This window comes from Dermacentor silvarum, chromosome 1 (assembly GCF_013339745.2).
Source record: "Dermacentor silvarum isolate Dsil-2018 chromosome 1, BIME_Dsil_1.4, whole genome shotgun sequence".
NCBI lineage: Eukaryota > Metazoa > Arthropoda > Arachnida > Ixodida > Ixodidae > Dermacentor > Dermacentor silvarum.
Genome location: NC_051154.1, coordinates 327,609,446 through 327,623,458, shown reverse-complemented (window position 1 = coordinate 327,623,458; position 14,013 = coordinate 327,609,446). Strand labels below are relative to the sequence as shown.

The window sequence follows — 14,013 nt, the reverse complement described above, 5'->3', positions numbered from 1 at the left end:
CATAAGGCAGCGTAATTCGAGCGATGTAAATGCTGATCTTGCTGATACGACGCATTTTAGTGACTGCGCTTAAGGCCCGTTTATAGTCCGACGTTACCGGCGCGCGGGCCAGCGTCGTTTGCGGCTGGTCACGCTACGCCGGTTACGCTGCGCCAGCCGAAACGCTATGTCCTCTATACTCCGACGCGCGCGCCGTTGGCTGTTATCTTCGGAGCATGCGCAGAACGATCCCAAGCCCGCGCGCCGCTTTGAACGGCTGTTTGCGACCGTCGGCGAAGCAAGGGCGAAGCGGTGTGGGCGCCTTTATTTCTTCGCGCGAAATGCATTGTGGGTCAGCGCAGTCGACGCGACCAACGCGCGAATGGGTCAGGAGCCAATTCGGCGCCGGGCACGTCGGGGCGCGCGAAAGCCGCCGGTTACGTTGGCTGCGCCAGTGCGCCCGACTATAGAGGAGGTCGTTTTCACCAACGTGACGTAGGGTGCGCGCGCGCTCACGTTACGTTGGACTATAAACGACCCTTTATGGGCTCGATATACTCCGACGTAACGTCGACGCGCGCGCACGCTGGGCACAGCGACGCTACGCTTGCAAAACGCGAGCACTCTATAGTCTGACGCGAGGCGCGACTGACGCGGCCAGCGTCCGTCGGCGCGGCCCGGCGGCACCTGGCGCGAAATGCAACATGCTGCATTTCGCGCCGACGACGTCACCCAGACTGCACCGCGTCCGCGTTTCTTTCCGCGCGGCGCTCGCTTTCCGCGCTCTGCTCTGCTCTACTGAGCATGCGCTGCTTTGGCTCCGGCCGCTGCGTCGGGCCGCGTCGCGTTGGACTATAGGTAGACTATAGGGCAGGCGGATTTGCGCCAAGCGTGTCTTCGCCGACGTGACGCGACGAAACGAACGCCGGCGCGCGCGCGCGTTGTGAACGTCGGAGTATAACAGAGCCTTTAGAGTCGGGCACGCTCCACACTGTTCACTTCACGATACCGGGCCACTGTGACCGGCTTTATCGCGCCGTCATGTTGACCTGACTACTGCGCAGCAGGCGCGGAGCACGGTAAGACTGTTGCCGGCTGGACGAAAATTCTTGCGCTGGATTCACAAACGCCTATGAAGGATTTCTTAGGTAAGAGTAAGTGAGAGGATGTAACTATAGACCGTTTCACTGATTAAAAACATAAGCCCTGCATGGCTTCCGGTTTTGCCCACTGACGTAGCTGCTGAATGTAACTGGCAAAGAAGCAGCCATGCGTTTTAAAGCATAAACCTGATAAGGCACGTGAACGGAAGTTTCTTGGGGGCGGCACGCTCGCTGCTGTTATCGCGAGCATGAAACCGTCTATAGAAAGCACATCGCACGAACCGACTGAAAGACGTGAGTGACGCCATTTCGCCCAGGACTGATAATACTCTGGGGTTTATAATAAGCATCTGCGGCCAATCATAGGAAGACGATGGCTGTCGTCTTCTGTGGCATTTTTTTTGCCTTCTGCTTTTACCGTTGGCTGTTGCCTGTTCTGGCTTTGAGTATGCAAAACAAAGCGCAGCGTTATGCCGGCGCTCGTTTTTACCAAAAGCGAAGTGTCTCCAGGTATACGCCTCTTTGTGGTTATAAAAACAAATGTTTGTGTGTGCGTGTGCGTGCGTGCCTGCGCGTGCGCATGTGTGTGTGTGTGTGTGTGTGTGTTTGGACGCATGCCACAATTATTCGCTTCGTTCGTGAGATGCATTTTATTTCACATCATCACAATGGTGGTACCTCATTTTATACGCCATTTCTTTTTTAAAATTTTGCCATCGTATGGACGTCCCGCGTCATATCATAGACAGAATAGCCATCCGTCGTAGGCATACGTTGGTTCACACCGTAGGCCACATAGTGAGCAACACCGTGGGTTCAGATACTACATCGCTTCAACTTTGTGCTGAATTAAAACTATGAGCTACATAATAGGCACAGCACAGAAGACGACAGCGAATTGTGCAGCAGCAACAAGTTTTGATCACTAGAAACGTTAAGGCGTTTTTTCGTTGTTTCATCTCGCAAGGAGAAATATAGCCTCAAAGCGTTGGAAAAAATAATCATCCGGAGCCCTATGAGCAAGAGAAAGCTCAAACTAGAAAAAAAAAACGATAAATTGTGATCCAAACACATCAATGTCAAACTTAACGGTTGTCAGGGACGGACACTGCACTTATGTTTGCTATCCCCCAATAGAGTGTCATTACGAGTATGAAAACTCAGGCTACTGTGCGCATACAGAAAAACAGCCTATCAGATGTTAGGCAGAAGTTCGCCGCACAGCATTAATGTTACTGCCTTCCACAGCAGCGCACGCTCAATACAATTGTGCACTGAAACAGCTCAATGCACTTTGAGATGACAAATCAGAGTGCGCTACAAAGATATAAGCACGCGCCATCCTGGGCTATCAGTTCTGGCCTCCGGCCAATCAGCCGCAACAGCGCGTTCCAACGTCAGCACGAGCGGCGCAGTACACATAATGATGTTCGTAAGACTGCTACATTCCTATCGTAGAAATTTCTTCTTAGGTCGTCATCTACGATGACTGTTCAGGTTTTGTGAATTGACTTACGCTTATAATTGGCGGAAGTACTGTAGTTCGCACCTGTGCTACCTTTACATTGATGCATTTTTTTCGACTACAGCACTCGTCCTTGCAGCGGCGGGCATCGCAAGCTTGCTGATCTTACGAACAATTTTACCTTTGTGAATGCACTTCTTTCGTAAGATTTCTTGTTGCGCCAAAATTTGTTCGTAAGTTCGCTTAGTGAAGTCCGCCCCTGATTAATATTCTAGCACTCTCAATCAACAGTCTAACATAGGCACGGTCAGTGTTGTAACATTTGATTACGGAATATTCGGGTAACGCGTCACGCCCGCAATTTTTTTATTTTTTACCTTAATACTGGCCCTCATGGAGCAATTTTTCTTGGCGAAGTTTGCGCGTAATAAAATCAAGCCCGACGCACCGCCCATTTTCGCTGCACCGCAACTCATGAGACCATTCATCGGCAAGCGTCCTTTTGTTCTGTATTTGTCGCTATGCCTGTGGCCTGAGTGTCATGGTTATGCAAACTAATCAGAAACATGTTTGTACCAGTTGTACTCGAAAACAATATTTGCGCAATATTCGTTAGCGTAGTAAAAATGGGAAACGCAAGCGCTTGCATCTCTGCGGATAAGCCAGAGCTCCCGCTACCTTTCAGCATGCCTAGTTTTAAAAAAATTGGTGAAACTGGGCTCTTTCTAACGTTTACTCCACTGTGGAATCCCCCCCCCCCCCCCAAAAAAAAAAAGGAAGTTTGAAAAACAAAACGAAAAAAGGTTTATGGCAGTCGGTATTCGCGCTCAGGCGGAGACGGTACCACTGCACGGAAACGAAGGGGAACACTAAGAGTTGCCGGCATAGTAGCATTCTGACGGACGTTTTGATACGTTGTGAGCAAGAGGCACGTTCGATTACTTTTCCAACGCTTTCCTTCGGATCTTTGCTTGTTAAGACATCTTTTTTCTACCACTCTCGGCAAATTATGCACAAAAATTGGCTAAAAATGCATAACCCGTGGTCGGTTGATAAAAGCTCCGTTCTTTTCAAAACTGCGGGTGATCGGTGTGTCGACATTTGCCATCGAAAAGAAGTATGGCATCACGGATCCCGTAGATACTTGCTCGGGCGCACAACTGAATAGGTTGATTGAGAGTAGGCTGAGGAGTATTTATACAGTTGTGTACGTTACATCACCGTATCTGTTTCTCTACGCATGCCAGCAGTACGACCGTTTCATTTCGGCCGAAGCTCCAGCTGCACGTCATCGATCGTAATGTTCTGTCGCATGGTCGTGTGGCCTTTGATGACTCCTGGCTTTGGACCTGTTAGAAGTGTGCACCGTCTCACAGAAAGATTACACAATGAAACGCGAGTATCTGCGGGCGACGGTACGAAAAGAAGTTGTATTTTCTCCGTGAAAGGGTATTATCGATGGTATCATCGATGGTATTAGCAAATTATTAGACAGTTATACGAAGTGAGCACAGTAGCTTTATTTGCCGTATGAACTCATAAGTATTGGCTTATTAACTAAATTAACAGGCATGGCGTGACGCGCGCACCGGCAAACACATCTCACTCGATGACCGCGGACACTCGCTGTCAAAACGCTGGCGTAAAGAAGAGCGCCAGCAGCAGCGAGCGACTTGACCTTCGTGCTGCCGCTCGCATCTACGCGTATTTAGCAGCGAGAACAGAATGCACACGAAGCTATCCTCCCTCGGCGCACTTAAGGCCCACCCACATGGAGAAAGCTTCTTGCGAAAACCTGGCGAACGGCCGCGCGCGGCGTCCGCCCTGCGGCCGGCGGCTGTTTGCCGTCGATCAAGGCGGGCTAGGTACATTCGCAGACTGTCAACTGCTCGCCGGAAGCGGCGAATGACAGCTGTCAGCGCGGATAAATCTAGACGCGGTCGCGTCCGACTTCCTGCCGCCGCATTTGAATCGGCTAGCCAGCCAAAGAACCTAGAGCGAACATGGCCACAAAAGCTGTGCGCATCGCCCACAATGACCGACTGATCACAGCTTTTCAGGCGCGACCAATATGGTTCAGTTGCAGATACAAAACTATTTTTTCACTGCATTTTACTAGGAATGGAATTACGCTGTATCTAGCAATACTGAAATCGCGGCGGCCGCGGCCGCCCGTCTTTCGCCGCATGTGGGTGCAGCACGGCGGCGGCACGCTGGCGTTCCGCCGCGCTGGTGCGGGCCGCGCCAAGTTGGCCGTGAAAGTTCGCTCCATGTGGGCCGGGGCTTGAACTCAGCACTCACCGCAGATCGCTTTCAAGATACGGCCCACGCAGCCGCACTCAGCTGCGCCGTACGCAGCCGCCGCCGGAGTAGAACACCTCCCTCCCCTCCCCCGGTGCCTTGCGCGCGATCGAAGACGGCGTGCTTCCTTTCCGTCGTCCTCCCCTTCGCGTGTGAGATTGAGCCACAATCTCACCGTCGCATGCTTTCACTCACACCCACAGCATACGACGCGCGTCCACAATTTATACGGAGCATCACGGCGACGGAGACAATGCGCATGGAGTGTCCCTGTAATTGCTAGCGCAAGAAAACAAGGCTGCTGGCACCGCAAGAGTGAAGCCAGCGCAGTGTCGGGAGTGCCCATTTCGCGTCAGGCAAGTCAGCCGGAAATGGTGGCTCCTGATAGGGTAGTGTGCACCACCGCTCACTCACCTCTTCGAGCAGCGAAGTCAATATACGACAATATCTTTCCGTGCAGATCGGCAGGAGGCGTGAACTTTCTCCACGCCGGCCGTCCGGTTTTCGCCGCCGGGCAGAATTCGCCGCTTTGACACTCGATGTTCCTTCCATGGGGGCACCCTTAAAGGCGTAAAACTGACGTTGTTCAACTCAATGATATGTTCTCTCTGCATAGCTTGGTGCTATTTATGGTTATGGTTTCCTTGTACATTTGTATAAAACCACAATAAAACACCCCTGACGCAAACTGTCGAACAGCAACAAAGGAACACCGTTGTCCCAAAACAACAGCGTTCCCTTGAATTGTAATCAAGCTACGCACTGACCTCGGCATTTTCTGTTTCTTTTCAGAATCTAACCATCTCGTTCCTCGCTATTGCGATATAAACTTCGAGTCGGCACCGACTTGGGCACCGTTTCAAGAGTCGACGTGCAAGGCAGAAACACGATCTCGAGGTAATACTTCCCGAGCACCAGCACGGCCATCGTGTCCGACCCGATACTGGATAGCTTTATCACAGCGTAGACAAAGCCATTGCGCAATGTAGGAAATAACGCTTCGAAAGTACGTATGCGCAGAGCGTGATCAGAAGTTTTTACGGGTGTTAGATGTGCGTGCACTTAGAGTTTTGGGTGTTGCGTAACTTGCGCGGCTGTAGCGCAGCAGCACGGCTGTGCCCAGAGCGCCCGGGTAAATATCAATCCACCCTTGCTCTCAGTAGCGATCACAAAACAAAAAAAGGAACATTTTTGTCTAATCCCATTTTGACGCCGTAGCTCGATCAATGCTATGTCTCGCTGTTTTCAGATAATCCGTATGTTTTGGTGCTGTTAGAAATCTGGACTGACATGAGACGTTACAGCTGTTGAGCAAGTGCTTAGATTTCAGCCCTCTACATGGCCGAAATATAGGTACACGTGTGCCCGACACTTTCTGAAAGCAAACCGAGAAAACCTAGGAGGCTATGAGAAAAGTTATGCGATGACTATAGGCTGTACGGTTCGCGCTTTATCATTTTTTGAAAACCTACCTGGGCGGTCTCAGGATTGCCAACTCCAGCCTCTGATGGAAGCCTACATCCTACGAACCAATTTCTCTTCGCTTCGCTTCTCAGGTTGTCCGCGTTAGCGTATACAGCGTAAGTCAATTTTACATGAGATAGCCTGTGTATTGCAATAACAACGTGGTTTGCAGTGTGCCTACACATGTGTAGCAGATATTTCTTGGAACAGGCTTTTCCAGAATAAGAGGCCTTTTGGGAAAGAAGCCACTTCTATGTTAACCTACGTTTTACACGTGGTAGTTACTTTAGTCGAAGTATTCATGCCGTGAGTTTTAGCTGAAGTGTCCTACATTCATCATAGGAAATTCAAACGGACGAGGCGAGATATCTCAGTCATATATTGAGGTTAACTGTCGCCGTGGACATCAGAAAACGACAAAACTAGTAATTGCATAGCTAATCACAAATTCGCTAGATAACTTTTTCATTGAGCTAGGAAAGTGCTGTGTTTTCTGTTACAGTCAGTACAGAGAGAACGGCAACGAACTATACCGGAAAGCGCATGCGGTGTGTGGCTTCTTTAGCACGAAACACCTGTGAGGCGCGTCATCGATGTTTCGCCCAGCTACTCGCAGAATCTCGTTCAAGATCTCTTCGATCTTCAGCTGTGATCTATAACTGAAACGAAGCTACAACCTTGCATCACAGGCAACCAACGCCGCACACCTCTGGACTCCAAAATCCACCGGGTTAGCCACGAGTATGTCTCACAAACGAGTGTGCGGGGGGAAGTAGCGCTCACATCTCAAAGAACATGGGGCGCATGTCGGTAGACGAAGTAAACTTGTGGACGACGAGGACAATAAGTGCCGGATAGGAAGTATAAATGATATGAGTGTGCAGTAGACGAAGTAAATTTGTGGATAACGAGGACAATTAAATTATGGGGCCGGGATTCGATTCTGCGACCTCGTGCTCAGCAGCCCAACACCATAGCCACTGAGCAACCACGGCAGGTAATGAGAACAATAAGTGCTGGGTAGGAAGTGTAAATGATATGAATGGGGAGAGAACACCAATAAATGTGAAAAACAAAATGAGGAGGATTAAGTAGACGGTATATATGTAGAACATCAGGAAGAATGACGGCTGAAAGCGCCTGTATGGCATGCTTACTTAGAAAAGAAGGCGCGCCATCGTGCTGAAAGAACGATTCTTTTACATTGCGAACGATCATCCAGAGCATGTTTTCTGCACAATGTGCCCCCCATACTTTAGTTTTGCATGCAGTCAGCCTGCATATTTCTTTCAGTGTGAGCCCAAGGGGACTGCTGATAATGAACAAGTCAAGCGTTGTAACTTCTTTCATTAGGAACTCCAGAAAGCCCTTTCTGTTCACTGTAGATATGCGTTTACTCAGAATGTGGCGCGGTATACGAGTGGCCACAAAGGTCGCGCAGAATGTAAGCGATAAGGCGGATTTACTTAGGAAAGTTGGAGCCTGCTGTATAATTTACTCACATTAACTATAGTTGCATCAACGTCTACTCAGTTAGCCGGAGAGACCATAAGCTGAAATAATACTGGCTGCTTCGCCTTTTCTGTCCACGCAGCGTTCGACGTCCACACGGATACGCACCACCTGCTGTGCAGCCCTCGCCACTGCGTCCCACAGACTGTATTCGGTGCCTGGTCAGAGGTCCGGCGGCTGTGCAACAGCTTGCGCGGCTTCCTGGCTAGCGGCGGTTCAGGAAGTGAGCGACTTTCACTCACTCTTGCTCTATTTCCCCGCTAATCCACCAAAGGGTTATTGTTCTTTGACCTGGCATTCCATGCTGCGCCATTTACAATTCACTTTGCCCACTCCTTTTTATTGTGCACGTCTTTTTGTACATGCGACCCTCATGCTAAATGAATATACGCAAGAGGAGGCTTCGATACAGCGCGTAATCGATGGTAATGTGGTTAAGAGTGGAGGGAACCAGCAATATTGATAACCTGGGGCAACTCTCTCTTCTTTTTTGGTAATAAAAGAAGCAGAAGCATGGTGCTTTCAATTGTAGTAAACACTGCTATTAGCCGGTATACAAACGTTTTGCTGAAGTACACTGCGCGTCGTTATCAAGGATACTTCTGCGGATGCTTTTATTGTTAACCTGGCTTTAGTCTTTAGTAGGTGTTAGGAAGCGAGACAGCGTCATCACTCGTCCCTAAGAAGATGACACTCGTAATCTTTTTAGGGAAGCGCGAAAGAGGAATCTCTATGCCCTATTCGCCTCATACTTAACTCGTTTCGATAGTGGCAAATACCGTGTGTAGCTATATTGATTAAATGCTAAACGCGTTGCCGTCGAAAGCCATCGGGACATGGGTTTTCCAATTTTTTGAGGGCGCCTGTTTTTCGCGCACCGCTTGAATCGTTTTGTCCTGTCTGAATCCAGCAGCAAAATGAAACGAAGCTTCACTTCCAATATTACCCGCCGTGGTTGCTCAGTGGCTATGGTGTTGGGCTGCTGAGCACGAGTTCGCGGGATCGAATCCCGGCCACGGCGGCCGCATTTCGATGGGGGCGAAATGCGAGAACAGCCGTGTACTTAGATTTAGGTGCACGTTAAAGAACCCCAGGTGGTCCAAATTTCCGGAGTCCCCCACTACGGCGTGCCTCATAATCAGAACTGGTTTTGGCACGTAAAACCCCATAATTTAATTTTTAACTTCCAATATTTTTTATGCTAAAGCGTCAAATGGCTTATTGAGCGAAAAAGCCCGCGTCTGTCATCAGTAGCAGCGAAACGGCATCTAAAATCGCATTGTCATTGGCTACGACGCCACGGCACGAGCGCGCCCCGAAGAATCAGAGCGCGCGAGAGGGTACAGCTGCTGCTACGATAGCGCGCCAGGTGTTGCGTTAGTGGAGAGGGCATCGCGGAGACGTCATGTCACTGTCGGCACGAGCGCGCCTCGACGGAGCAGAGCGGGCGAAAGGGGACACCTGCTGCGGTGCTAGCACGCCAGGTGTCACGTGAGGGTAGAGTCTCTCGTCGCGCAGGACGTCGGTGGCATGCGGCTTTGGCACTGAAGACGGCTGCTGCTTGTTAGCTCAGGCAGCACTTACCGTTTTGGTACATTACTCGCATCGCAAAACATGATCGACCGCTCAGCGGCATTCAATTGGACATTAATGATTTTGCATAAACAACTCATAAGAAGTACTTAGGTGTCCTCGGATGTTTTACTTCCCAAATCATAACCCCCGTAATGTTTTATGATTGCTAAGGCAAGATTCAAATAAGGCCCACTGAGGATTTTTTTCTACACTTGAGGCCACCTGCTACTTTTCTTTAGGCCCTCGAAATGGAATTTTCTTATTAGTTAGTGCACGTCGATCACCAGAGACGGGACTCTCATTGGTTTCGGTATCTGGAAGAGTACTTCTAAATGCGCATGCCGTTATTGGTTGTGTAATGCCGTGTATGATAATATTATAATGAAGATCTGAAACTTTCTGTTCATTTCGCCGCTTTGCCGTGCACTGTTAAGAACAAATATAAAGCATGGGCAGGAATGCTAAACGGGAGAAGCAAGGTAAGAAAGTAAAGGCAAATTGAGTTTGATAAACAAACAAAAAACTGTATTTCCCCTTATCTCGTGTGCAGTAACCGCGACTGTACGTGTGCATAACAAAGCGCTTCCGTCTTGTGTCTTTATGTGTCTTCTTTTGTCCTGTCTTTTAATCGCGTTACGGTAAACCTATTCCAGATGCGTTACCAACACGACCACATTGCAACCCTCTTGTCCATTATTGAATATCTCAGCCAATCCCGTTTTTCACTTTGCCATAATACTTGTGTTTATAATAAAGTGACTGAAAATAACCTTTTCCCTCAGGCTGGGCCGACATCGTCCAGAAGCACGGATATTTTCAGTCGGAGAGCGCTGGACTTCCGCAAGTTCTGGAAGCATTCAAAATGTGGGTGCTGATAAGATCATCCCTCGCATATACATGCAAACACTGGAAGCGATCCACTTTAACACGCTTTTGAAATGCAGGAAAATTGCAGTGACCATGTCTTGCGAACACACGAAAGTTTATCATACAGGTAACTGTGAGGACCTGGTGCAAGAAAATGCCATTAGCAGTTGGGTTCAAATTGCAAAGCGCAGAACACCCGCCGACGTGTCTAAGTGGCTCTCGGGTTGCTCGGCTGCTGATAATGAGGTCGCTGATTTCATTCTCAACCACGATGGCCGCATTGCGATTTCAGCGGATTTTCTAGGTAATTTACGTAGTAGTTGATACCAGCTAAGTTATGTTTAGCTTGTAAGACTGCTTCCCTAAATGTGCACTAGTATATTCGAATAATAAATATAATAATGTAGTAATATCGTAAAAATATTTTTTATTAAACAGTATTCAACTGCCATGTAAGGAATTATTAGTCGAAATCAGGATTCCCGGACAACGCATAGGTTCGGAGATCACGCGCGCGTTTCTCTGCCTCGGAAGCCGTGCTGATGTGCTTCTGGTTCTCAAACCTATGTACCATCATGTGCCACATTAAATTGAAGTCCTGCTTCCCCCTCCAATTTTCTTGCTGTAGCTTGAGCCCAAACGTAGATTCTGGTGGTAAATTATCAACCTACTATTTGGATATAGAATCACCCAACACAATGTGGAAGTTTTTTGCCCCAGGTCAGTCAGACGTACACTAGGTTGTTTTGTAGCTAAGACGTTAAAATACCTAAAACGCCAGCGCAATTTCATAGACCGTGCTAGAGTGCCGCCATAAGCGAATTAACACAGTCGGACGATGCATTTTTCAGAGCGGCCTATTAGGCTGCGTATGGAATAAGAACAATGATAGGGTTGTACGTCATAAGTTAGATTTTAATGAGGGAAAATTGGGAAAGGTTGTCTTGAGGAAAGTGTCCCTAGCCGGCTGCTCCATACAGGGGAAGCACATTGGCGAGATGACAAAGCTGGATATTGGGCTATAAGAGTCGTCGTCTAGGCAAACGCCTAATTGATTTTGACCACTTCATTATTTTAATGGACCCCTAACTTATAAATCCTATTATAGGAGCGTGCCCATGGTCCACATTCATCGAAGTACAAATGCGTGACGCATGACCAAATATTCAGGAGCCGTACTCAGCACCACTGAGATACGGCGACAAAGCTTGGTTCCTGCAGAAGTAGTAATCAGTGTAGACGGCTAAAATGTTGCCCCAAGAGTAGATCTCAGACGACGCTAACAGAAAAACATCAGTTTTATTTAGCTGTGCGCGTGTGTGTTCGCGCATAAAGTTAATTAGAAAGAAAAGTGGACACATTTTTATCATGTTGATCGCGGTGCTGATGAGCGTCACATCACGTATACCTTGTGTTCGCGCTGCGTGATTAACACGTCGGACGTCAAAAACAATTTAAAATAAAACGAGATTTCGTCTTCGCATGTCATTAGTCAAACGTGCCTCATAATCAGAACTGGTTTTGGCACGTAAAACCCCAGAAAGAAGATAACCATTCTTTTAAAGAAAAGGTGTCCATTAAATCCTTAATTCTCATCTAATCAACGCAAACATTAACGTAGTATTTCGAAAATTAATAGTGACCGCGTGTTGTTGGCACCCCTTTGTTGGCCTGCAGATCGGAGCTGCTGGTACCAATTCGCTTGCCTGAGGGCGCAAATGCGACTGGCTGCTTCATCGTCAGCAAAGTTAAGGACCAGCCTCAAACAACACAATACTCGGACAGTGTTACGCAAACCTCGTGCTCCGATGAACGGGCGGGAAGCTGCGCGTTTAGGTACCGCTCCCATTTCCGTGGTAAGTACTTCGGAGCAATTTCTACCTTGACTTGTTTTTCTCACAATGTAAAAAATAATAGAGGTGTGTAACTTCCGGTAAAAAATAATTTTGCTCGCTGCACATACCCGACTGTATTGATATGATGCAGTGTAGTGAGCGACTGTGAAGTACAGGGTATGTAAGTACACCATGGCAAGGTCAAATATAATGTTGGTGTTATATGGGTTCCAGAACTGCGGGAGAAGGGAAAGGGGTAGATGACAGTGCTTGGGTCATATAGTCAAATGAAACTGTTAGCGCGGTATTTGTTGCGGTAGTCTTACAACTCTACGTCGTGAACCTCATGGCGCAGGTCCTAACTACTGCTTATTAAGTGCGTCCCTGTAGCATCAATAAATACATTTTGGTTCTCTCTCTGACTCTCTGCGGCGATTTTGTACTTTTTGTGCCTAGCTATGGTGGCGCTGAGGTACTTGGCAGTTTTGTTATTTTTCGATTTTTCTTCGTATCGTCAACAACGCTTTCTGATCGTGCACGCTAATTTGTTAAGGCTTTGCCCTTTTTCTGCTTTCCTGGGGCTCAATGACAAGTTGTTAATCCGTATTATTATCATCTTCCCTCGAAAACAGTATGGAGTGACAGCTGGGTCCACATATATTTCTCCGAACAATTTTTTTCCCGACGGTACACCCGTCTGTCCGCTTTGATCACGCGGCGTTGTGGGGGACAGCTTTGAAGGACTCTCTTGCTCTGTGGCTCCGCTATTGTGCAAACTACGACGGTGCAATGGTGATTGTTAGCATTTATGTACAACAGGCAAGAGTCTCAGCGTGACACATGGGTGCTATGCTGGGCTGCGATGAGAAAGTGTGCCGCACTTGCCGGCGAACTTGTCTACGTTCTGTTTTTGCATCTAAACTTATGGACCCTCTTACGTATCTCGAATACTTTACTAAAACAGAAAGTGATTGCAGCCCACTGCCGCCTAACCACGCTGCTCCCCGGAGCCTGCCGCGGAACTTGTAAGCAAAAAAAAAAAGAAAAAAAAAAGAGAGAGTAAGGAAAGAAAAAAATGCTAAGTGATGCTGGCAGCTCTCAATTGTTATATTTTGCAACTGCTATAATATAAATTGGCCCTTTGCACATTCCGAGCCTATTAGTACAAGGCAGAGCCACAGTTTGCATACTGGAAAAGCACACTCGCAAACAAGCAACGTGCAGACAACCAACTCGACTAACTTCAGGCCATCTCGGCATCATAGGGGCAATTTAGGCTTACTGCATTGGTCTGTCGATTCTAGGTACGCGTGAGATTATCCGTCTTGCATTACACACTCACACTATTCGTATTTGTTGTCTCAATGCATTTACCGTTTTGCTTTCGAGGCCTCAATCCTTGTCCGAGAGGAGGGTGGTTGGACTTGTCGACCAAGAACACCTGTCTGTGGTTAAATTTGTCGCCGTTGGATTACGACCAAGCTGCTGAGAAGTGTCGTGCCAGTAATGGGCACTTGGCTTTCGTGGATAACTCTTCATTGTCCTACACTCTTGCGCTACTGCTCGCTCCACGACAAGGTAAGTGCACTTAATTGTACCTGTTCATTTGTTCGCATTGTGAAAAAAAAATCGTTTTGCACACGTGGTCAGAAATTAGTGCCATATGATGAATTGGTGTTAATTGCATATGCGATTTTTTTATTGCGCACCACACTGACTTATTTGCTCAATTTGCCGATAATCAAGGAGTTATGGCTTAGATACCCGGACCGTGGTGATCGCATTCAGTTTGGGGAAATATTAGTCTGTGTCCCTTTCGCTATGTCTTGCAAATTATGTTTATGCAACAGGGCATAGCCTGTTGCGTCTTTCGTTGAATAACTTCTAAATAAATAAACGGCAATAGAGGGCT

General features: G+C 47.9%; 1 protein-coding gene across 5 annotated transcripts in view; it reads left to right on the top strand.

The window, feature by feature from the left end:
- LOC119443027 (uncharacterized) overlaps nucleotides 1–14,013 on the top strand; it is a 130,492-nt gene that overhangs the window by 99,744 nt on the left and 16,735 nt on the right. The window contains exons 9-12 of one of the 5 annotated variants that reach the window (XM_049660454.1): nucleotides 7,907–8,047; nucleotides 10,182–10,263; nucleotides 11,944–12,122; nucleotides 13,491–13,679. The exons of 1 other annotated variant lie outside the window; for it this stretch is intronic. In XM_049660454.1, the coding sequence (XP_049516411.1) occupies nucleotides 7,907–8,047; nucleotides 10,182–10,263; nucleotides 11,944–12,122; nucleotides 13,491–13,679 (591 nt within the window). The remainder of the gene's footprint in view (nucleotides 1–7,906; nucleotides 8,048–10,181; nucleotides 10,264–11,943; nucleotides 12,123–13,490; nucleotides 13,680–14,013) is intronic. 3 more of the 5 variants (XM_049660451.1, XM_049660455.1, XM_049660453.1) reach the window with 3 other exon arrangements.